At 44.8% G+C, this 26,364-nt stretch overlaps 1 protein-coding gene across 1 annotated transcript in view; it reads right to left on the reverse strand.

Moving 5' to 3' along the window:
• Positions 1–25,896, reverse strand: part of COL23A1 (collagen type XXIII alpha 1 chain) — a 397,795-nt gene extending 371,899 nt beyond the window's left edge. The window contains exon 1 of the mRNA XM_086411033.1: positions 25,395–25,896. Within this exon, the coding sequence (XP_086267159.1) occupies positions 25,395–25,703 (309 nt within the window). The 5' untranslated portion in view covers positions 25,704–25,896. The remainder of the gene's footprint in view (positions 1–25,394) is intronic.
• Positions 25,897–26,364: the final 468 nt, after the last annotated feature.

Here is a 26,364-nt window from a genome sequence, read left to right on the forward strand (position 1 = left end):
TATATTAATGCATATATATGAAATCTAGAAAGATAGTACTGATGAACCTATTTTCAGGGTAGCAGTGGAAATGCAAACATAGAGAACAAACTTATGCATGTGGGAAGTGGGGAGGAAGGAGAGGGTGGGATGAACGGAGAGAATATGGAAACATATGCACTACCCTATGTAAAAGAGATAGCCAATGGGAATCTGCTGTATGACTCAAGGAACTCAAACCAGGGCTCTGTAACACCCTGCTGCTGCTGCTGCTGCTGCTAAGTCACTTCAGTTGTGTCTGACTCTGTGCGACCCCATAGATGGCAGCCCACCAGGCTCCTCTGTCCCTGGGATTCTCCAGGCAAGAATACTGGAGTTGGTTGCCATTTCCTTCTCCAATGCATGAAAGTGAAAAGTGAAAGTGAAGTCACTCAGTTGTGCCCGACTCTTAGCGACCCCATGGACTGCAGCCCACCAGGCTCCTCCATCCATGGGATTTTCCAGACAAGAGTACTGGAGTGGGTTGCCATTGCCTTCTCTGCTGTAACACCCTAGAAGGGTGGAAAGGGGGTGGGAGGGAGTTTCATGAGTGAGGGGACATTTTTGTACCCATGACTGATTCATGTTGCTTTATGGCAGAAACCAATACAATATTGTAAAGCAATTATCCTTCAATTAAAAATAAATAAATGTTTAAAAAGCTTACTCCTAATAGCTATCCCTGATCCAGAGACCACCCCCATTGAACCTCAAGGAACCCCAAAGCCCCCTTGGCTGCAGCCCCTCTAGCCCATAGGCTTCAGACCCACTGGCTTAGGCTTAATGCAACCTGATGATATTTTCCTTCTTTCTTACCTTGGCCTAGGAAATCTGGTTTAGTACAATTTAACAAGAATCTCTACACATGCCCAGCCCTGTGCTAGATTTGGCTGAAGGGAAAAGAATTACCAGAGACAGGTAGTCAAAAGGCCCAGCTCTGCTACTATGACAACTCACAGTACAGCCCTGGCATTATCATCACCTGATGTGAGGACTGAATTATTGTCCCTGCTTCACAGGCGACACAAGCTTGGAAAAATTAAGAAATTAATCCCCAATCCCATATCTGGATTTAGGGGAGTGAAGCAATTGACCCATAATCCCAAAACTAGCCAAGACTTGAGTCTTGACAAGAATATACAAAGTATTAACCTTTTTCTTGGGGAAAAAACAAAACAAAACAACTTTCTAAACATAAAGCAAAGCAAATCCCAAATGTGTTAACTTGAGTTAAAAATGCATACCACCACTAAAAGGGTTACTGAAGGTTCAAACCTTAAAATGTAATTTTTCTCAACAATAAAAATTTAAAAATGCAAGTACAAAGACCTGGAAAATAGCACAGCAAGCAAATGAAAATGTAATTTTTAAATCACTGTTTTAGAGGAAGTAAGAAAGGCACTCTCAGTTTTGAGCCCTTGACCACCAAGCCTGGAAATTTCATACTAGACGGGGCTAACAGGGAATTCCCTGAAAGTCCAGTGGTTAGCACTCTTCACTTTCACTGCTGAGGGCCTGGGTTCAATCCTTGGTCAGGGAACTAAGATGCTGCAAGCCATGTGGCCACAGCCATCAATCAATCAATAAATGGGGCTGAACAGCCCAGCACCAGGAGCCTGAGATAAAAACCATAATCAGGGTAGGCTCTGGTCCCTACAAAGCACTTTTCAAGTTCCACCTCCACTCCAACCTACTAGCCTCATCCTCACTTTCCAGATGGGCCACAAAGACTGAGATTGAAAAGAGCTGGAGTTAAGGTCAAGGTTTTAGAGAACTGGAGGATGTACGATTATGAACCCTGTGATAGAGGTGTTTGTGAAGGCAGTACCACGACAACTTCTCTATCCTCCCCATACCTTTTGAAGTGCCATCCCCTCCCTCCCTCCCACCAACCAAAGGCCTTGGCTGGCCTCTTGGCCCCAGGTTCTCAGCTCCAGACTCCCACCTGTCACTCACTCCTGGTCAAACCTGAGGCCCTCTGCCTAGAACTGCCCACCTGGCTCAGAACCACCCTGAGAGCAGCCTGGGGTGGCAGAGAACCTAAAGAAGTCTCCCCACAGCTGTCACGGTCTCCTACCAGGTAAGTGACAGCAGCAGCAGCAGATACCTCTCTCACCCCCACCTCACCCTGTGCCCTGGACTCTGAAGCATCCCAGCCATGCCCATCCTCACTGAACTGGAATGCCACAGAAGCTGCCCTGATGCAGGCACAAGATCAGGACCTCAGAACTCACTTTCCCCTCATTGTACTTGCAGGTACTATTACAGATTTCAAAATTTACTTGGATAAATAATCCAGCCTTTTAGTTTAAGCCAGTCTAATTTGAACCAGAAGCTCTCATCTGTTTTTATCATTTCTAGAAAGACTAGAAGCTACACTCTTTTTTTCTTTTTTTTTCAGTAACAAAAGCATTTATTTATTGATTTTTTTGATTTTTTTTACGTAACAAAAGCATTTAATGCTAAAAAACAATTCGCTTTCAACAAGTGCCATCACATCTGGGCAGCTCCCCGACGACGGGAAGGGGACTTTATCAAATGCTGATAGGAAACACAATTACTTTTAAGCTACTCTTATCTTCAAACAAAAACTAAACAGAAACCTATTGAAGAAAGGGGAAAAAATGTATTGTTAAGGCTAGTAGATGGGATCACAAATAACTGATTGAGTTTTTGTTTCGTTATTTATTCTAACTCCTTCTGTGCATTTGTTTTGCTGGATTAGATGGTGAATCTGCAAAATTTTATCTCTTAGTCCTCTACTCTTTCCCCATTTTAGAGTCCCTAACTCTGGAGTTGAAACAACCTGACTAGGAACATAAAAGTGAAATGTCTGTATTAGAAACTCAATCCCATAATCTTTATTTCAATGCCTTTTCTTTAAATTCCTGAGAAAATCTTTTGTGTCCTGGTTTGTAAAAATGACTCAAAAGCCTCAACTTTTTATACGTACCCCAGCATCTGCAAACAATATGGTCTTGGTTTTACATATGCAAACAAGTCCTAATTCCAAAAGTAAATAAAGAATGAATTTCTGAGAAAAGACTCAAGACTTTGGGAGTTCCTTCCAAAAGAACTGAGGAGAACTTAGAGTTGGGGGAAGGGGTGGCGAGAGCTGGGAGAAAACTAATCGGGGAAAATCATGGTTTCCAAATTTTCAGATGATAAAATTTATCAGTGATCTATTGAAGCATTAGTCTCAAACACTTCATCAGTTATTTGATCACATCCCTCAACAGCTGCCTTTTGATGAAATAAAGATTAATATACAAAAAGGATTATATTATGTTTCTGCAAAATGCTACAAAGAAAGCCACAAAGGCATTCCTATCCTTTGACAGAAAATTCCTACTCTAGGAAATATATCCCAAGGAAATTAATCATTAGGAGTAAAAAAATTATATTCATGATTTGTTGCACTGCAAAACAGTGGGTATATTTTAGTGAAGGATGATGAATCCCCTTCATGAAACACATATCTTCATGAAAAATCATTATGAAAACTATGTAGCAACACAGAAAAATGTTTATGATACAATAAATAATGTTTACATCTGTGTAAAAATGTAGCCATGGAATGGCAGCAACTACCAAAACATCTACCCACTTGGGTATATGGATAATGGTGATTTACTTTTTAAAAAGTTTTTTCCACACTGTAATATCTTCTCAGTGGAAAAAAAAAAATCCTGGGGAGGAGAAAAGCCAAAATGAAGCCCTAAAATTTCCTTGCCTAGGGCAATTTTTGAGTGACAGACATGATTCTGTCTTCTCAGGAAGCCCTAATTTCAGGATCAACCCTGATAAATCACACAGTTACCACAAACACCAGAGGAAGGCTTGCAGAAGATCAAAGCCCTGCTATAGTCACATCCTCTCTGCCTTCCTTCCAACCCCTGTAGGGAAGGGCCCATGGGTACATTCTTATAACCACCAGCAACTCAAGAGAGCAGCATATCCTGGTCTCTTTAACAGTCTTTTTTAACATCCCACCATGGTCATGATAATTTTGGTGATGATAAGGGTAACAAATATAAAGTATTATTACTACCAAGTTTACTGATTACTTATTATGTGCCAGGCACTGTGCCAACAACTGTTATCCTACTGAGCCCACCCAAGAACCCCATGAAGCTAGGACAAGCTTTAGACTCATTTACAGATGAGAAAACTGAGAAAACTCAGGGGAATGTAAGCATCAGGACTGGACTTGAACCCTGGTATCGACTAACTTCAATCACAAAATAAGACAACCTCTGTTTACAAGCACTTTTCATGTCTAATAAAAAAGAGTTGCTGTAAAAAATCCAAGCCATACAAAATGACAGAGACAGAAATTAGGTCAATAGTTGCCAAAGACTGAGGGAGCGGGAGGAATGAAGCACAAAAAGACTCATGGAGGAGCTGTGAGGTGAGAGAACTGTTCTGTATGGTGCTGGGATGATGGATATACTCCATGCATTTGTCAAAACTATTGGACCATACATCACAAAGAGGAAACTTTAATGGATACAAATTTTTAAAAAATCAACTAGGATGTTGAAAAAGTCCAGGATGGAATGTAGCCTGAGACAAATTAATGTAACTATATTAAAATTACACGATATAACCTCACTGAAAGTAGTTGGGAAAAACGTGCAGCTGACCTGAGTCACTTTGCAAAATAGTGTTTCAATTGAAAACTGTGGGCTGAAGACCAAAGGAACTGCCCATAAAGGCAATACTCTGGTAGGTATAATTGTTTCACACAGGGGTACAGGCTGGCAATTTTGAAATTACTATGCATATATATTGGGGTTGAGCAAATAAGTAGATAAACTATGGGTAATGAGAGTCAGGTTTCTCACTGTCTGAGAAAGAAGTTATAAATAAGCAAAGGGGGAAAGCTAAAATGAACAGTGTGGTGCTGGATTGGTCAGAGACATCACTATGAGGTCATGCTTACGTTATATACACAGACAGATGCATAGAGAAATAATTACAGTTATGTGAATATAAAAGAGTACACAGGTACTCTTTGTGCCTTTGCTGTTTGCAGAGAAGACCTACAACTAATGGCACCCTAGTAGCAATAAGCACATTCAGCACCCAGATCTTGGTTTCTAAATACCATTCTCCAAGGGAAAGAACCATGACTCCTTGGAGAAATGACTGCTTCTAGAGCCAGGGCAGGAAAAATATAAGAGAAGCATGGAGTATCTTATAGTATCAAAAAATAAGGAAATGCTTTAAGGTGGGGAGGGCAGGTACATCAAAGAAACAAAACAAAGTGAAAGAATTCAGAATGGCCAAAGCTGGAACAGTGTAAGCAACAAAATAAAGGATGTAGTACTGAATTAAAATCCAAATAACAAATTAAATACCTATGAGTCCATATTGATATAAATGATTGGGTAAATAAATAAACAAATAGGGGAAAGAGACAAATCTTTCTTACAGAAGAATTCTAAGTAATATATGTAGATACTTCTGTCTCCAGGAGGTAGAGCTAAATTCCCCTCTCCTTGAGTATGGCTTGGACTTAGGAACTTACTTCCAAAATGTAGAGTAGGAAAACAGTAAGTTTATAATGGAGAAATCTAGCATATACCGCTTTACTCAAGTGATCAAGGTTAATGTCAACAGTGATACGTCATGTTGACATCATAGACCACTGACATGATGTCGTGACAGTGGCAATCCACCCAATTGGTATTTTCCCCAAATACTCAGAACTCAGTCTAATGAGAAGCATCACACTAGTCCAAATTGAGCAACATTCTACACAATACCTAACCAATATGCCTTCAAATTGTCAAAGTCATAAAAAGCAAGAAACAACTGATCAGGTGTCATAGATTGGAAAAGATAAGACAACTAAATGCAATGTGGTCTCCTGGATAGGGTCCTGGAATAGGAGAAGAAGATTAGAGGAAAAACTGGCTAGAAGACCTAAATGCAGTCTGTGGTTCACTTAAAAAATGGGTACAGGTCCTTGGTGGTCCAGTGGTTAAGGCTTCATCTTACAATACAGGAGGTGCAGGTTGGCTCCCTGGTTGGGGAGCTAAGATTCTAAGATCCCACATGCCTCAGGGCCAAAAACCAGAATGTTAACAATAGAAGCAATATTGTAACAAATTCAATAAAGACTTTTTAAAAAATGGGTAGCAGAATTACAGTCACTAGCAACTGATTATCGGAGAAGGCAATGGCACCCCACTCCAGTACTCTTGCCTGGAAAATCCCATGGGCGGAGGAGCCTGGTAGGCTGTAGTCCATGGGGTCTCGAAGAGTTGGATACGACTAAGCAACTTCACTTTCACTTTTCACTTTCATGCATTGGAGAAGGAAATGGCAACCCACTCCAGTGTTCTTGCCTGGAGAATCCCAGGGATGGGGGAGCCTGGTGGGCTGCCATCTATGGGGTCGCACAAAGTCAGACACAACTGAAGCGACTTAGCAGCAGCAGCCACCGATTGTGGCTCAGCTGGTTAAGAACCCACCTGCAATGTGGGAGACCTGGGTTCAATCCTGGGTTGGGAAGATCCCCTGGAGAAGGGAAAGGCTACCCACTCCAGTATTCTGGCCTGGAGAATCCCATGGGCTGTATAGTCCATGGGATCACAAAGAGTAGGACACAACTGAGTAACTTTCAGTCATCACTGATTAAGATATAACTTTGCTATTTTCTATAACAGATTATTCTTTTTTAAAAATTAAAACAAAACTCACATAGCATAAAGTTAACCATTTTAAAGTGAAAAATTAAGTGGCCTTTAGGGAATTCATAATGTTGGGCAGCCACCTCTTTTATGGAGTTCCATCAAGTTTCAACATATTACCATTACTCCAAAAGGAAATCCTGTACCCATCAAGCAGTAGCTTCCCTTTCCTCCCTCCTCTCAGTCACCAATCTGCTTTCTATCTCTATGGATTGACCTAATTTTGATATTTCACAGAAATAGAATGACACAACATGTGACCTCTTGTGTCTGGCTTCTTTCACTTACCAAAACGTTTTTGAGATTCATTCACTTTGTATCATGTGTCAGTACTTTGTTCCTTTATAGCTTAATAGTACTATAGTACTACATTTTGGTAGTATACATAGTATACATACCACAGTTTGTTTATCCATATATTCTGTGATGATCATGTGGGCTGTTTCCACCTTCTGGCTATTGTCAGAAGTGCTGCTATGAACATAAGTGTACGTGTATGTACTGTTTGAATACTTTAAAATTCTTTTGGGTGTATATCTAGGAGTGGAATTGCTGGGTCATATTGGGCTTCCCTACTAGCTCAGATGGTAAAGAATCCATCTGCCTGCAATGCAGGAGACCCACGTTTGATCCCTGGGTCAGGAAGATCCCCTGGAGAAGGAAATGGCAACCCACTCCAGTACTCTTGCCTGGAAAATTCATGGATGGAGGAGCCTGGTGGGCTACAGTCCATGGGATCGCAAAGAGTCGGACATGACTGTGTGACTAACTTTCACTTTCATAGTAATTCCATATTTAACAATTTGAAGACCCACTAAAATTTTCCACAGTGGCTGAACCAATTAACATTCCCACCAGCAGTGTATGAAGATCCATTCTCACTAACAGATCCTAATGGATGTGAAATGGTATCTCATTATGGGTTTGACTTGCATTTCCCTAATGACTAATGATGCTGAGCACCTTTCCATGTGCTTGCTGACTATCTGCATATCTTGTTTGAAGAAATGTCTGTTCAAGCCGCTTGTCCATTTTTAAAATTGGGTTGTTTGTCTATTGTTGAGCTATAAGAGTTCTTTACATGCTGCTGCTACTGCTGCTAAGTCGCTTCAGTCGTGTCCGACTCTGTGCGACACCATAGACGGCAGCCCACCAGGCTCCCCCGTCCCTGGGATTTTCCAGGCAAGAGTACTGGAGTGGGGTGCCATTGCCTTCTCCGAGTTCTTTACATATTTGGATACTATATCCTCATCATATATATGGTTTGAAAATATATTCTCATATAATAGACCCATTCTTGATCAGAATTCTAACTATCTCCAACTGAACCACAATATGAGAGTGTGAAAAGCACCCTGAAAACTGGAGGTGATGGGAGAGGTCCATGGCTTCATGCTGGCCTTCACATGAGTCTTTTGTTTTTCACATTAGTTTTTATTGAGATCTTTCTAGATGAATAGTAGGTTATTGTTACTCATGAATTTGACCTGGTTCTTTTTAGTTAGTAGCAATCATATTCATTTTCCATTGTTGCATAACAAATTTCCACCAAATTAGAAGTTTTTAAAAACAACAAAAATTTGCTATCTTAATAGTTTATGAGATCAGAAGTCTAGACACAGATGAACTTGGTTCTCTGCTCAGGGTCTCAAAAGGCTAAAATCAATGTGGGGTGCTTCTGCACCTCTGGGTCCTCTTTCAAGTTCATGTGGTTCCTTGTGGTCTGAGGCCTCCAGTCCTTGCTAACTGCTGGCTAGGGGCTGCTGCCAGTTCCTTGCCATGTGGTCCTGTCCACAAACCCTCTCATGCTTCAAGGAAGGTCCAATCTTTTTTAAGGACTCACCTAATTAAATTAACTCAGACCTACCAAGGATAAACTTTTAAATTAACCCAGTTAACTGATTAGTAACTCAATCATAGGTTGAGTAACTCAGTCTTATCATCATAATCACAGGTTCTGCCTATACTCATGGGGAGGGAATTATACAAAGTATGTACAACCAGGAATGGTAACCTTAGGAGCAATCTTAGAATTCTGCCTTCCAGAGTATTGCATCACATTTAATTTTTTACTTTTGACAAATGTACTATGGTTATGTGGGATTTCCAAGTAGTGCTAGTCGTAAAGAACCCACCAGCCAATGGAGGAGACATGAGAGATGTGGGTTCAGTCTCTGGGTTTGGAAGATCCCCTGGAGGAGGGCATGGCAACCCACTCCAGTATTCTTGTCTGGAGAATCCCATGGACAGAGGAGCCTGGTGGGCTACAATCCATAGGGTTGCAGAGTTGGACATGACTAAAATGACTTAGCATGCATGCACTATGGTTATGCACACATGTACAATGTTTCTGGTGGTGGTTTAGTCGCAAAGTTGCGTCCAACTCTTGTGATCCTGTGGACTATAGCCTGCCATGTTCCTCTGTCCATGGGATTCTCCAGGCAAGAATACTGGAGTGGGTTGCCATTTCCTTCTCCAGGGGATCTTCCCAACCCAGGAATTGAAGCCGGGTCTCCTTCATTGCAGGCAGATGACCAGCTGAGCTATGAGGGAAGCCCACAATGTTTCTACATACATCTAAAATTATTCTAAAAAATCTTTAAAGCTATATCACGGCTTTCTACTTCTAGGCAAGATGGAGTAGGAATGATTAGTCTTACCCTCCTGCCTAAAACAATGTCAAAAATCCAAACAACAACAATAAAAAAAATCCCACAAACAAAATATATGAAGCAATGGTTTTGAAGATATTGAGATAAAGCAAGGAAGGAGAATGATCCTCAAAGACACAGAAAAAAAAAACTACTCTGGATTCCTGCCTGGAAAGAGTTTTCTAGGTTGTGGCACAAGAAGAAGAGATACAGGTGGAACCTTGCAGCTAGGAGTCCAGGGATACCAAGGTAGCTAGAGTTTGCAGAACAAAGGGCCTGGTAGGTGAGAGCTGCACACAGGAACCATGGAAGCCGTCCAGCATCTTCACTGGGTATTCAGCAGAGGGCACATGTGTGTGAAGAGACAATCTGAGGCAAGGAAAGGGTTAGAGGGAACAGTGCCCAGGTCTCACGCGGGGCTGGGAAGAGCACAGGTTACGACACTGAGCAGGGGACCAAGAAGGGTCCTGTCTCAGGGGTAGGGGATAACCAGCTCTACACTAAATATAGCTCTCATTCCACCTAATGGATCTTAAAAACAAAACCCCCAAAGATTAAACTATTTCCAAGTAACAACTATGACCTAACAAAGCTCATGAATATTGATAGAAAAATAAAAATATCCAGCACCTAGAAAGGTAAAACTCATAACATCTGGCATATAATAAGAAATTATCAGCAGGAAAAATAGGCCCCATAATGAGAAAAAATCAGTTAATTGAGAATGACCCACAACTGCCACAGCACACAAAGACCTTAAAACAAGGATTGGAACTGTGTGGTCTATGTTCAAAAGGTTAAGTAGAGACATCAAAGATATTAAACAACCTAAACTGAAATTCTAGAGATGAGCACTATGATGTCTGAGATGGAAAACAGGACAGAAAGATTAGTGGAGGATTAAACATTGCAGAGGAAAAGATTAGTAAAACAGTAATAGAAACTATCCAAAATGAACACAGAGAGAAAGAATTATTTTAAAAAGAAAGTATGGCAGTGAGCTTTGGGATTCAAGTGGCCTTATATGTGTGTAATTGGAGTTCCACAAAGGAGAGGAGCAAAAAGCATCTGAAGAAGAAATGGCCAAGAACTTTTTCAAATTTTGATGAAAACTATAAACTCACAGATTCAAGACTCTTAATGAAACTTAGGCAAAATAGACATGAAGGAAACTACACCAAGGCATAACATAATTGAATTGCTTAAAACCAGGGATAAAAAGAAAGTCTTAAAAGCACCCCCCCAAAATAGAGACATACTATATGAACAAATGAAACTTGCATATACTGCTGATGGGAATGTAAAATAATAAGATGGTCTTGAACAAGAGTTTGTCAGTTTCTTAAAAAGTTAATCACATATCTATCAGACAATAAACCATTCTACTCCAAGGTATTTATACCCAAGAGAAATGAAAGTATATTCCATACAAAGACTTGTCCATGAATGTCCATAGCTGCTTTATTTGTAATAGCCTCCAACTGAAATAATCCAAATATCCACTCACATGTGAAAGGACTAAAAAACTGTGGTTCAGTTCACTTCAGTCGCTCAGTCGTGTCCGACTCTTTGCGACCCCATGAACTGCAGCACACCAGGCCTCCCTGTCCATCACCAACTCCTGGAGTCCACCCAAACCCATGTCCATTGAGTCACTGATGCCATCCAACCATCTCATCCTCTGTCGTCCCCTTCTCCTCCTGCCCTCAATCTTTCCCAGCATCAAGGTCTTTTCAAATGAGTCAGGTCTTTGCATCAGGTGTCCAAAGTATTGGAGTTTCAGCTTCAACATCAGTCCTTCCAATGAACACCCAGGACTGATCTCCTTTAGGATGGACAAATCCATATAATAACAGTAACAGAAAAGAATGAACTAACAATGTATGCAAAAGTATCCAAGAAAGAGTCAATAATTATATTGAGTGAAAGAAACCAGATTCCTCTCCCCACCCCCAAAGAATGCATACTGTGTGATTCCATTCATATAAAAATCTTACAAAAAGGAAAACTGATCAATTGTGAAAAGAAATCAGCAATACCTGGGTGGCAGGTGGGAAAGAATGGAAGGGAGAGAATTCAAGGAAGAAAGAGGAAAAGTTTTGAGGGTCATGGGCTTGGGCGTGTTCACTATCTTGACTGTGGAGATGATCTCACAGGTGTACACGTGTCAAAATGTAGCAAATTATACATTTCAAATATATGGAGTTCACTATATGTCACATATAACCTAACAAAAGCCAGAGGACAAGGATGCCCAGGGCCTTGGCCCCCGAGGGCTTGGCTGGCTGGCGGGGCAGGAATCCTGGGCTCAGGAGGTATCCATTCACCATCCTGAGCCTCAGCTTCTACCACGGTGCCAGGTAAACATCCCGGCAGAGCCAGGTAAAGACAATGAGAACATCTAGCCCAACCCAGGCATTTGGCAGGAGCTCAGAAACTTTTCTCTAAAGAATGTGAATTTAATGGGTGACTTCCATTGGCATGCTGAATGACTCTTATAAACCACATCGGCAAACATTTCCTTAAGGGTCCTTGTTCAGTCCCAAAATACGTAAGTAAGTGTGTTTTGAAAGGTGTGGTCTGCAAACAAAATGCAAGTCTCCAGTAATCGTTAATTCATGTTCCCGTTCATTATTTTTCAAAGACACACACATCACTTGCCATCAGAACCCCTCTTCTAAGGTTCATTGTACCAGCGTGACAGAAAGAAATCCCACCAACTATATGAGCTCTGTGAGGGGGATGAACAATTTCCATCATGGCTTTGTTTTTTCTTTTTTCTTTTTAGCCACACTGCGTGCCTTGTGGGGTCTTTAGTTCCCCAACCAAGGAATGAACCCGGGCCCTTGGCAATGAGAATGCAGAGTCCTAGCCACTGATCAGATCAGATCAGATCAGTCGCTCAGTCATGTCCGACTCTTTGTGACCCCATGAATCGAAGCCACTGAACTGCCAGGGAATTCCCTCCATCATGGCTTCTGACACGTTGAAGAGAGCACTCAGGCTGCTCCCATGTGGGGCCTCCAAGCCTTCTCCACACCACAGCCCAGCTGCCATGTCAGGCCTGCTTTAATCCCCACATGGGGTTCCACCTGTTCTTGCTGACCCCTGCCCTCTTGATCCTGTCCTCAGTGAACATCTGGCATTTCTTGATGTGAAGGTCTAATTAGATGGTGGTGGGTTGAATCGTGGCCCCTGCCAAAATTCATGTGTTGCAGTCCTAACCCCCAGTCCTTGAGTGTGTCTGCATTTGTGATGGGGTTTTTAAATAGATAATTAAGTTAAAATGAGGTTATTGGATCAGGTGGTCCCTGATCCAATATGACTGGTGTCCTCTTAAGGAGAGGAGATTCAGACACATATACACACAGAAGGAAGACCATGTGAGGACCAGGGAGAAGACGGCCATCCAAGGAGAGAGGCCTCAGGAAGAACCAACCTGCTGACACGTGGATCTCAGACTTCTAGCCTTTAGGATGATGAGAAAAGAAACATCTGTTGTTTCAGCCACCTGACTGTGGTAATTTGTTAGGGCAGCACCAGTACACTAAAACAGATGGGGTGCCCTCACTTACCCCTGCCCCACCCGACTCCACTTCCCCACTATCCCCAAGTGCACTGAAGTGAGAGGAGGCAGGGATAGGCTGAAAGGACTTTGACTGCCAGGCAGATTGAGATGTTTTCACCGTATGAGCTCGCAGGCGATGAGAGGCACTGAGGGTTGATGTGGGTGAGGGGAGGGAGACACCTTTGAGAATATTTAAGAAGAGGAATGGGAAGAATGATCAGTAGCCATGGACTCAGGGAGCACTAATTAAACAAAAGCCCAGGAAGACAGCAGCAGCAGAACCTGGATTGGCTGGGCTGAGTGATACTATGGTGCTTCTTCCAGCTCAACTCATTCACGGCCACTCCTAAGGTGTGAGCTTCATCACAGGAGCTGGAAGGAGGAGGAGGAATTGTCCCCAGGAAGGATGTGACACTGATGTTAGCAATCCTGGCAGCCCTGTGGCTAGGATTAGCCACGCGGGGAGTAGGTAAGGAGGGCAGTGCTGGCCCCTCACCACCCAGGGAAGTCCGGGGAAGGGGCCTTACTCCATGCTCATAGAAATGTAGTGAAGCAGACACCATCACCCTTTTTCCAGAGGAGGAAGCTGAGGCTTGGAAAAGTTGACTAATTTGTCCCAGGACACTGTGGTCAGTTTAGAGGCAGCTCCAGGCTCAAACCCAGGTCTCCCAGCTCTGAAGCAATGGCTTGAGTTGTGCCAGGCTTCCAGGTGGGACAACTTCTGTGGGGAGGCAAGGGGTTAAGTTGGTCTCGCCTTTCCCACTTCCTTCCTAGCTCCTGTGTGCATATATGTAGGAAAAAAGCAAGTTAGCCAAGATGGCGTGGTCATGCTCTCTCGCCCCATGTGTTCTTGCTCTTGCCCATGTTTTGTGAATAATGATTATGTAACAGCTGAGATGACTTACAGCGCTGCATGTGTGATATGAGATACTTGCTTGGCCACAGGCTACTTTTGTTCTGTAAGCATATATAAGTTCCACCTGGAAAGCCCTGAGGACGTTATTTTAGGAGAGGTTATGTTACGAGAGGTCATGTTATGTCTGCTGCTATACCTGCTTTGCCAGCCCAGAGAAAATAAACATGGCTGCAGTTCCTATGGCTCTTCGAGTTTTCTTCCAGCTTCCCTGTTCTCACCTTGCCTACCCTTGGTTTATCGAACAGGGGGCACAGTGAAATATAGCAAGACAACTGGCATAATAGGCATGATCAGCGAGACAAAATAACATCTGCATATGTGTATACACACGCTCATACATACCCCCACACATGCACACACTCACATTTACGTACATACTTAGACACATGTGTACTCACATGTATATACACACAGGCAGCATGCTCACATGTGTGCACACTTGCTCATACACACATACACACCCATACGCATGCACACTCTCAGGTTCTCCCAGTCTTTGCACTGGCTCCCCCTCACACACACACTCTATTCCCAGTGCTGTGTGAACTTGTCCTTCATTCATCTGAACCAAAAGATGGGTGTGAACACAAGATGCTAACAGCCCATACATCACACAAAAAGGCACAGTTAAGTAAATGGACAGACCCTGGTTTTTGTGTGATGATCCTCCTTGGAGGCCCAAGTTAAGTATTGATAGATTTTATTTAAATTGTCTTCTGAAAACACCAGAATTTTTTCTAACTACTTTATGATTTATTTCACAACGTAAAGTTGGAAGCAAATTCTGTTTTAAAAGTTCACGTTACCTATTGGAAGGTACTCCCGCGTCCCCGATTTTGTGGCTACATCAGAAAAACAAGGTTTTCTCATTTACCAATATGAATCGAAACAGGTATGTGTGAGGCCTCTTAACTCATTAGTTTAACCATGAGCATTTGGAGTACTTGTGCCATACTGCATATTCATGAAAGCAGACCAACTTATTAATTAAAGCAAACTTATTGGGTGTTTGAGAGCCCTTTCACAATGAAAATCCATCTAATAATTTTCATGAATAATTATATTTTTATTGTGATCAAAACTGAAATTTTTAATTTAAATGGAAAAATCTCATTTTGCTCAAATGAGAGACTGAAAAAAAATGGAGCAATGAAACTAATGCAGTCTGCTTTTCTTCAACAACCAAGTCACATTTCACATCACTGACTCAGAGACTGGACATGTTGATACCTTTTTCTCTTCTGTGTGTCCTTAACAGGATGGCAGAACCCCAGTGGTAAAAAGATCTTAAGATCGTGCTTGTAACCACAGGACCTCCTGTCCAATTAGCAGACAAAGACATTCCTTCTGGATTCAGTCAAAGAAAGTATTCCAACAAAAAGAGCCATTTTCAGGATGTATACGATGTGTTGAGCTCTTCAGACATATCAACTGGTTTAATCCCCACAGAAACCTTATGAGGCAAATACAGTAATCCGCATTTAGTAGATGAGCAAACTGAGGTTTGGAAAAACAACCATTTACCCAAATCTGCACATCTGGGAAGGCATCCCTGGTGGCTCAGTGGTAAGGTATCTGCCTGCCAAAGCAGGAGACGCAGGTTTGATCCTTGGGTCAGGAAGACTCCCGGGAGAAGGACATGGCAACCCATTCCAATATTTTTGCATGGGAAATCCCATGGACAGAGGAGCCTGATGGGCTACAGTCCGTGGGGTTGCAAAAGAATTGGATACAACTCAGCGGCTAAACAACAACACAGCTGGGAAATGGCAGAACTCAGATGGGAACCCAGTTCTGCTTAAAGCTAAAGTATTCCCTGCTGCTCTACACATCAAACCCCTGCAGAGGATGGCCACAATGACAGGAAAAGCTAAGGTATCGTTTCCCCGGGGGGCTGATGTGAGACTGCACAAAGGGACTCAGGTCATCCAGACTTCGGTGTACACTGCTGCCCCCACCTGGGGCTGGTCGCTGCCCCTCTGGGAGAGTGAAGCCTGTCTAGCAGGGGTTGGGATGGGGCTGTTAAGAAATACCACAAGAACAAATATGTGAACCTCTGTCCACGGTGTACACCGGAAGGCCCTTAACCATTTCCCCTGTAGCCTCCAGGAGTACACAGACATGCCTTTTTTAAAAACTATATCTGCAAGGAATTCTCTTGCAGTCCAGTGGTTAGGACTCTGAGCTTTCATCACTGATGGTCTGGGTTTGATCCCTGGTCAGGGAACTAAGATCCCACAAGTCACGCAGTATGGCCAAAAATAAATAATGTGTGCTTAGTCACTCAGTTACGTCCGACTCTTTGCAATCCCATGGACTATAGCCCACCAGGCTTCTCTGTTCATGGGATTCTCCAGGCAAGAATACTGGAGTGGGTTGCCATGCCCTCCTCCAGGGAATCTTCCCGACCCAGGGATCAAACCTAGGTCTTCCGCATTGCAGGTGATTCTTTACCATCTGAGCCAAAACAAATAGTAAGATAAAGTAAAATCTGTAAACTTATTTTTTTTCTCCCAATGGTTGGTGCTTAGTATTGAAATAGTTTCCAGATATGATGAAGGGCTGCTTTCTAAATGCCTGTGTCAACAGTTAAAGATTAATCCTGATCCTACACATGGAGAAAATCAACTGGAGAAGAGCTGGAGGTTGTGTGTGGCCTATGGAGAAGTTTACCAAACACTGTTACATTTGTTCACAGAATTAGAAATTGCATCGCAGAGGGAGTGCAGGCTCTGCAAAACACTGCTTAAGGAGGATTCTGCGCCAAATCAACAAATGAGCCTAATTCTGAAATGAAATCTTCAGAGTTCTTCCAAATCTTATTTTCAGACTTCTTTATCATTTGCTTTTTGCTTTTGCTTTCAACAACAACAGACCTAACTGACGTAAAATAAAAGCTCAACCGAAAGAAAGATTGAATCCACTTTTCCCATCATAAAACTTGAAGCCTAATTTAACAATTTGATTTAAATTTGATACATCAAAATCATTTGATTTAACAGTTTGGGAATTCCGCAGGAGGATAAACATGTATGTCACGGACAAACTTAAATGTTCCAAAATCAAGACAAAATACAAAGCCCTAAAAATGATCCTCTTTAGGCAGTTGCTCTACATCATAAAAAATAATAGAAGTAAGAAGCCTTCCCCACAAAACCGTCAGCTGTACTGTACCAACAAAGGTGTGGACTGGCCTAGATGTCGTGTTAATAGAGGGATGCAGATTCCACCTATGAAATCCTGTGTGGCCATGAAATACGACCACAAGGACTGCACAGCACTTGGAAAAACGTTTTTGATAAAAAGGTTGAAATACACAGAGGCAAGGTGTAAATAGTGTGCACACTTAGAGATATATGAATCTGTACATCCAAACAAAGGCTGGAGAAAATCATGCAAAAGGTTACATAGTCCTTGTTTTAGGGTGGTGGGATCATCAATAACATTAGCCATGTTAGACTAGCATACATCTTGGTTATTTAAATTTAAAGAAAAAAGGAGGAAGGGGAAGGGTTGCCAAGCAGGCATGCTAATTCCCAACACTGGGTATAACACCCTAAAGGAGGATGAGTTGAGAAGCTCCTGAGCAAAGAGAAAAGGGTTTGAAAGAACTCTTATCTCCCACCAACACCTAACAATGCCTAGTAGGGGGTCAGGAGTCAGAATTACAAGGGAAAAGGGGGAAATGTATAGAAATCTGTGGTGAAAGAGAAGGCTCCCTGAAGGTACAGGATTATACCAAAGCTCTGTGGGGCCTTGACACTTAAGAACAGTGAGATCCAAGGCTCAGAGTTCACCCTGGGCTGCACAGAATATTCTGTCCAGCCCTCCCTTCTCTCCCTGAATCACCATGGCCCCTCCCCACAGGTTGAGCAGTGCTCTTAGCCCCACCTCATGTGTAGAGAACTGAGGTTCTGGAGCCGCCTGGGCTACACTGCCAGCAGGTGGTAGAGGCTGCTATAAACTGAATGCTTGTGCCCCTCACTCCCTGCAATTCATGTGTTGAAACCTAATCCCCAATATGATGGTATTAGGAGATGGGGGCTTTGAGAGGGGGTTAGGACATGGGAGTGGAGCCCTTACAAATGGAATTAGTATACTTATAGAAGAGACACCAGCATCCCAGGTTGCTCTGTGGTAAAGAATCAGCCTGCCAACACAGATGATGCAGCTTCCATTCCTGAGTCAGGAAGATCCCCTGGAATAGGAAACGGCAACCCACTGCAGTATTCTTGCCTGGAGAATCCCATGGACAGAGGAAACTGGCAGGCTACAGTCTATGGGGTCACAGAGTCAGACACAACTTATTGACTGAAAAACAACAAAAAAAAGAGACCCTAGAGAGCTCCCTCAACCTTTCTGTCTGCCCTATGAGGACAGAGCGAGAAGACAGCTATCTATGAACCAGGAAGCAGGTCCTCACCAGACATCAAACCTGCTGATACCTTGATTCTGGACTTCCTAGCCTCCGCAACTGTGAGAAATAAGTATCTGTTGTTTAAGCCATCCAATTTTGTAACAGCAGCTTGAACAGATGAAAGACAGTGGACTTCTGAGTTCTTGTCCAGAGTACCTCCTCTTCAGTCTCAGGCCCCTCAAGGCCACCTTTACCCACAGCACCAGGCAAAGCTGAGCAACCTCCTGGCCTCACTGCTCCAGGTCACCGAGACTCAGGCACCCCAACACTCCTCAGCCAGGCCAGAGAGCAGCCTCCTTCCTCACAAGTACACTCCTATGGGGAGAACACTCCCTGGGAAGCGGATGGAAGTGGGCTGAGGAAGGTGGGCCCTGGGAGCAGGTGGTCCTGACTGCCCTCGGCTGGACATGAAACTCATACAAAGGGTGGAGAAGACACACCCTCCCTTATCACTCCTCCTGCCAAAGACTTCTGCTGCCCTGAGAGAGCCTAAGCCTGGCCTGTGTGCCCAGAACAGGTCATGGCCTTCCTCTCAGTGACATTTCTCCCTTGTAAAACAAGGACAATAACTTCTGTCTTCCAAAACTCATGATGCTGTTGTGGGGAAGTTTTAAGATTTAAAGTTATCCTATAACTTGTTAAGCTCACATTTTGTGAGCATACTATATTCAGAGAAATACAGATTTTGATACAACTACAGATAAACCCCAATTTATCAATATACATAAACACCTACAAAACAAGTATCTACCAACCTACAGCCTATCCCATTTGATCAAAAATCTTTTAGCTGGATGTCAAGTAATTGAGGAAGGATTTCTCCAGTATGTGGCTCCAGCTTGTCGCCCAAGCCCCTCTCCTGTTATTCCTTGGATGATCATCTACTTGATTTGACTGGCCCCATGTCTTCTTCCTCCTCTTCTAATAACAACACTCCAAATTGCCCTTTAGGGGCCATCCTCCACTCCCAGTCCTTTCAGCTCCAGTGGGGTACACACAGATCTGCACAGGTGCACAATCCATCCCCCCACCCCCAGACCCCATGACTGGAGAGGCTGCCTGGCTCATCTCAGTGACTGGTTGAGGCAAACCATATTGACCACTGGAATGATTCAGGGGAACTATTGGGAAAGAGAAACTCTAACATGGAGGGTATGGACTTGGAGCTGCTGGCAGCTGCTCTGCCATTTCATGGGAAGAGTAAGGGGATCTTTGACAGATACAGAGCCAACACAAAGAAACACAAAATCAAGGCACCTCTAACTGTGCCTTATTGGAGAAGGAAATGGCAACCCACTCCAGTGTTCTTGCCTGGAGAATCCCAGGGACGAGGGAGCCTGGTGGGCTGCCATCTATGGGGTCGCACAGAGTCGGACACGACTGAAGCGACCTAGCAGCAGCAGCAGCAGCAACTGTGCCTGAGCAGACATTTCCCCGGACATTTCAGTTACTCAAGCCAGTGAATTCCCTTTTTAATTAAGCCAGTGAGAGTCGGGGTCCTGTCACAGTGCTATTTGATAGAATAAGGATCCAAAGACAACTAGAAAGGTGGAACCTAATGAGATGATGCTCAACAAAGGTAAAGAAACATCCTGCTCTGGGGACCATGATTGTAACTGTACACACTTTAGAAGGGGATTTGGAGGTCATGGTGAGATATGGATGTTGTAAAAAACCAAGGGGGCCTATAGTTGGGGCTGGGGTGAGGAGGGGAAGCAGAGCTGTCTGGGCACACCTGACGGGTACAAGGCGCCACATACGGATTCAGGTTTACTGATCTCCTCGGTCCTCAGAGCAGCTAGGACAGGCCCCCTCTGGCCCGAGGCACCTCTTCCACTCACTGCACGGTAACGTGCAAGTGTCATCATTTTTGTGTGTGCCGTGATGTGGGAAGAGTTGGAAAGCAGGATCCTAGAGTGCCATCCCCAGCCACTCCAGCCAGTCATTTTGGGATCAGAACAGGAGGCGCTTAAGGGCTCAAGATCACAAACTACAAAGGATTGTGCCAGAGAGAATCCCAAATGATCAACCTTGTCTTTGACTATGGCTAGAGGCAGAGCTGGAGAGCAGGACCTTGAAGGAAACAGAAATTTCGCAGCTGGAGAGTGTTCCCAAAGTGTGCAGCAGTGAAGAGGATATGGAGAACTGAGGCACCAGTTTGATGATTCTCCCCTCCCCTACCCCCACTCTTATCCTCCTAGTGGGGCAACATTCTAGGGCACCCACCTGCCACTGTTAGTCGCTCCCTAATAGCCATTCCTAGGCTCCGTTCCACACAAAGCTACAATTTTCTTCCACTGGCAACATGCCCAGACTCAGAGAATGTACCGAACTCGGCCAAAGTCTCCTGTGGCAACCCCATTATCTTTGACAGGTCCCGATTCTGGCTGGTGGCTATAAGGAAATTTCCCTGACTCAAATAAAGGAGAAAGCCTCTCGAGAAGATGGCTTTTTCTCGCCCTCTTCCCTTCTACCTTGGCTATTCTTCCCTTCTACCTTGGCTATTCCTTGGCTACACATGCTTGGGGCTGCAGCAGCCATCTTACGGCCATGAGAATGGCAGATAATAACCTGGAACCCAGTCATGGCCAAGTCATGGAACTGACCCAAGGTCTGCAGCCTGCCTTTCAGGCTTCTCTGGTTATGTAAGCGAATTCAACAACTGTATTGTTTAAGGGATCGCACTTGGGTATTTTGGTGGAAGTGAAAGTCGCTCAGTCGTGTCCAACTCTTTTCGACCCCCATGGACTATACAGTCCATGGAATTCTCCAGGCCAGAATACTGTAGTGGGTAGTCTTTCCCTTCTCCAGGGGATCTTCCCGAACCAGGGATCGAACCCAGGTCTCCCACATTGCAGGTGGATTCTTTACCAGCTGAGCCACAAGGGTATTCTGGTACTTGCCATCAAAAGGCTTACTGACCAACACTTTACATTACCTAATTCGCTCGTCACTGCATAGGTAGTTGTGGCCATCATATTAGGAAAGAGGAAGTTGGAGCTCAGGAAGTTGAAGAGGTTAGATGCCAAGACTAGTAAATTGTGGGACTTAAATCTCATTTATCATCTACCCTTCTCTACCTGCTGGTATAAATTCATTCAGCTTACAGATCCCCAACTTCAGGAGTGATGCTATAAATCTTTAAAACCAATGCACAGAAGTCCAATTCAACAATTTCAAAATACTTTGTGAAAGGAATACCCTGACAATTGGCTTGTTCTAAACATGCTGCTGGTATTATAAAGCTCTCCTAAACTGTTGCAAAAAGAAAATAAAAAATAAAGTGGAGAAATAAAGTGAACATGCCAGGAAGTAAGTGGAAAGAAGCTTTTTTTTGGTTTGGAAACCAGGAAATGTCAAGGAAACAAATGTAGCTATGATTTATACATGGTTTCCAGTTGACCCATGGGATTTAAAAATTGGCATTTTTAAGTGTATACCACAGAGCAATCCTGACAAGTGATAAGCTGCCACAGAGGCCAAAAAAGCTCCATTTGATTCTAGGTTTTATGCTAACTTATACATATATATATAAGTTATATATATATATATATATATAGTTGATGGTAGTGAAGGAAAGGGCTTGAATTTTACCATGAATCTTTGGGTTTTTCTTATCTTCAAACTGATTGGTCTGGACAAGGGAAGACCAATAGCCAACAACAAATCCATTGTAAGCTGGAAATAGTTTCCTTTAATACTAAATGTTTCTTTAATCCTTGCATTAAAATTTTTACTGTGGTATAGCTGTTTTACTCTAAAATTTAAGCTTTTGTAATACTTTAACTTAGATATAACTAATGGGGGAGGGTTTGATTACTGAGGCAAGCTATTTAAAGCACTTAAAAAGCATCATATCAGATGCTTGTTTTGCATTTATATTTTGGGGTCATACTGAAGATTGTTAAGGACTCTTGCTCCAAAGTCTTGTTTATTTTCTGAAAACCATTTATTTCATACCATGGGAAGGGTCTTTAATAATCATGAGTTATCATGAATATTCTTTTTTGTAGCTTCTGTATTTATGTTATCAGGCACATCAATCAGTCCCAAAGAAGTTATTTCAGGGTTCCGTTCCCAAGGGAACAAAGACAGTGGGTTCCATGTTAACAGTGCCTTTTGTAGGCTTATTTTTATTTTTCTGACATGAAAGTTGTGTATAGTTGGCAAGGATTTCTCTTCTTTGAAAACAAGCTTGTTGGTAAAAGGACAAGCTGCAGGCACCATCACATACACAACCACTTCAGCACAGGCTGAAAGGATGCTTCCTGAGAACAATTAGAACTGAAAAACATGTTCAAGTACAAATGTGCTTTCTTTAAGAGATTTTTCAGTTCATCATTTATTTGTCTTTGATATTGAATAGTTTTTTTTTAAGTTATATTCAGATCTATTTAAAACCAATTACCAACTCCCACTACTGCACTTCTCACAGTCCCCTCATTTCAGCCAGGGGCTCTCAGGGTCACTGTCCAGGCTGTATACATTTCCCATCCAGCGACATCTGTGAGAAGAATGGCTAGAAGGAACAGCCTGGTGCCCTGGGAAAGAGATGCCTTTTCACAGGGACACGCAAACAGCCAGAAGCTCAGCCATGACTGCACTCGTAGTATGGCATCTCAGATGCTCCAAGTAGAGACTCCTCCACATCAAGTCTGGTTAGCTGAGATGTGTCCTATGCTAAAGGTATAGCCTGCAGAATGGAACAGCAAATTTCAAGTGAAAATCCCAGGATTTGACATTTTCCTTCACCTTACTACTGAAGAAGAGAAAAGAGGGTAGTGGTGGAGAGAGAGGTGGAATACTCTGCCTAGTAACTCCTTGGAAGCAGGATGAAGCAACTGCAATCTCTCCTATGATCTACGTAGTTCAGGCCTTAATCCACACTTCTCAGTGGTGGCTGCTTTCCTAGGACCCTCCTCCCTGTTGGAATGGACACAATTTGCAAGTTCCTCATAAAAAGTTTTACCGGGATTTCTGATGTACTCAATCAAACTTAATAGTTTATTTTTTTCTAAGTAAGAGGGGCCCCCTATTCAAAAGAACAGCCATGATTATTGCACTAACAGGTAGAAATTGTACTAGCCTTCCATAAATCAGTTCAACACCCTAGTCTCTAAGGATTTGCCAAAAGATAATGGGCTGCAACTATGAAACCAACACCAGGTGTTGCCAGCAGTGCTCCAGAAAGATTTCTGAAGTCTACAGGCACTTTCAGGAGGAACGTAGAAAATCATTTCATGAAGCAGCAATTTTGCCCAAAACCAAGCTAGAAGAGATGTAATACTGGCTTAAAATGACTAAGAAATAGGTATGGTGATCAAGAAGGCATGCTGTAGTCTTCTCCCGCTCTCTTTAAAGAACTCAAATCAACTCAACAATGGATACACAGCTCATTACTAAAGATCACAGACAGCACAATTCAGGGGACTCCACAGTAACAAGCCTACCCTTCCTCTCCCCTACCTTGAAACTCTATAGTGCTTTTCACACTATAGTTAAGGATGTCCTTTGAAGGCTTCCCTGAGAGTCCCTTGGACTGCAAGGAGATCCAACCAGTCCATTCTGAAGGAGATCAGCCCTGGGATTTCTTTGGAAGGAATGATGCTGAAGCTGAAACTCCAGTACTTTGGCCACCTCATGTGAAGAGTTGACTCACTGGAAAAGACTCTGATGCTGGGAGGGATTGGGGGCAGGAGGAGAAGGGGACGACAGAAGATGAGATGACTGGATGGCATCACTGACTCAATGGAAGTGAGTCTGAGTGAACTCTGGGAGTTGGTGATGGACAGGGAGGCCTGGTGTGCTGCAATTCATGGGGTCGCAAAGAGTTGGACACGACTGAGCGAATGAACTGAACTGGTGGCTCAGATGGTAAAGAATCTGCCTGCAGTGCGGGAGACCAGGGTTCGATCCCTGGGTGGCAAAGATGCCCTGGAGAAGGACATGGCAACCCACTCCAGTATTCTTGACTGGGAACTCTCAAGGACAGAGGAGCCTAGCAAGCTACAGTCCATGGGGTCGCCAAGAGTGGGACAGGGCTGAGTGACTAACACTTTGGGGAGTATGCTGGGGATCTCCGGTTAAACGCCTTTCCTAGGAAGTAGAGGATGGCTCAGGCCAGGGAGCACAGCACAGCACAGCCAGGGGTATGCTGGCCAGTCTACCACCACCATTCTGTTGGAAAGTACCCCGCTGCACAGAAGGTGGAGGTTTTGATCAACATGATGGCCACAAGTTTGAAGTCCCAAATGTGGCTTCTGCTTTGAAGATGTATAACAGCAACCTTAACAGAAGTGTCACAGAATCTCATATGACACTTCTAGCAAGGAAACTCAAGATCTGCTGTGTCCACAATACCCAGGTGGCATCGCCCAGATGGAGTCAACACAAACTAGAATCTGGGTTTTCCGGCCCTGTTTTTTCTTCCCCTCATCTTCCCAAGCTGATGCTGGCATCCCCAAAAGTCTCCATCGCACTGAGTGCGCAAGGAGCACAAGGAGCCCTAGGCACAGCATAGCACCCCCAAGATGGAGCTGCTCCGAAACACTTTCCTGACGGGTCAGAGGGTGGACAGGGCAGGCTGAATTGACCATGTCCCTCCAAGGACCCTGGCCCGGGTCTGACAGACGTTTCCCGCCACCAGGAAACCTCTGGTCTGCTGGAGACCCCACACTCTGCAAGTATATCAGCATTGGGGACAGCAGCTGCTACCAGTGACAAGAGTCATCAGACCCCTCCCGAAAGAGCTCCTTCATTATCCTGGCACAGGTAAGAAGGCAGGCGCTTAAACGCAGGCGGGAAGCCACCGGTCCAAGCGCGCACACCCGTGGAAACTCGCCCCTAGATCTGTTACTTCAAAGTCCGCAGTCTTTCCTCTTCCTCCCGCTGCTCGTCCCCGAAACAGTCCAAGCTTGTTTTTCCCGCAAGCCGACCCTGAGGCTGGGGCGGGAACTGTAGGACCGATCGCTCGGCCGCCTGCACCCCAGCCTCCACCGCCTCCGACCCCTCCCCGTGCAGCCTGCCGGGACGCACTCGGGCGCTCACCGCTGGCGGGCGACCCCTCCCCAGCGCCACGGCTCCCGGCGCGCGGGCACTCCCCGCTCCGCACGCTGCCCCTTACCTCACGCAGCAGGCGCTCCAGCCGCGGCTCGGCCCAGGCGGCCAAGGCGTCGGGAGTCCCCGCGCGCAACAGCAGCTCCCGCTCTCCCTCGAGGGCCGCCACCCGGCCCTGTAGCGCGGCCGCCTGGACGGCCAGCAGCAGGCAGGCGACCGCCGAGCTCGCGGAGAGCAGCAGGCACAGCGCGCTCACCGCCCAGGCCCGCGCTCCAGTCGCGGGGCTCACGGGTCCGCCGCCGCCGCCAGCTGCGTCTCCGTTCCGCTTGTCCTCGTAGGCGCGCCGGCCTGGACTCATGGCGCGCTCGTCGAGCATGAGCTCTCGGAGCCGGCGGTGCACAGAGCCCCGGGACGCGGGCTGAGCTTGTGGGAGCGGTCGGGAGAACCCGAGGCACGAGGTCGGCCGGGCGCGGGGCTCGGCCTCTGGGCAGCTGCTGGACTGCGGCGCACACCCCCTTCCCCGCTGCCAGCTCCTCCACAGCGGCCACTTTGGGCTGTTTCCTCTATGCAAATAGACCCTGCCAGAAAAGGAGCCGGGACCCACCCAGGGGAGGAGCGGCCCCGGCGGCCCGGCGCGGCGAGGGGGCGGGGGCGGGAAGGAAGCCGGCTCCTCCGAGGAGCCCCCGAGCGCGCCCGGCGAGCCCAGAGCGTTCAGCACTCACCTCTGCCCTTACCTGCTGTCGGCGTCGGGCTGCACCCACTGCCGCTCCCGCACCCCTGCGACTCCCCAGCCCGAGTTCCAGCTTCAAAATCCCAAGAGGTCTGAGGTGCACCCAGAGGCTGAGAGCGCCTTCTGCAGCCCACCGCTGGCTGCGGCATCACTCATTTCTTGGGAAGATTCCCCTAAACTTGTGAATTAACCTTTCTGACACTTTTTTTAAGGGTTCAAAACTTCAAACCGTAGGGCCAACTTAGTGAATCGTTTCTGGATGGTGCCCTAGCGCCGTTTGGTGGCGGAAAGGGACCTCTTGTGTATT

This window comes from Bos grunniens, chromosome 7 (genome assembly GCF_055505025.1).
Source record: "Bos grunniens cultivar Pamir isolate PY7600 chromosome 7, Bosgru_T2T1.0, whole genome shotgun sequence".
NCBI lineage: Eukaryota > Metazoa > Chordata > Mammalia > Artiodactyla > Bovidae > Bos > Bos grunniens.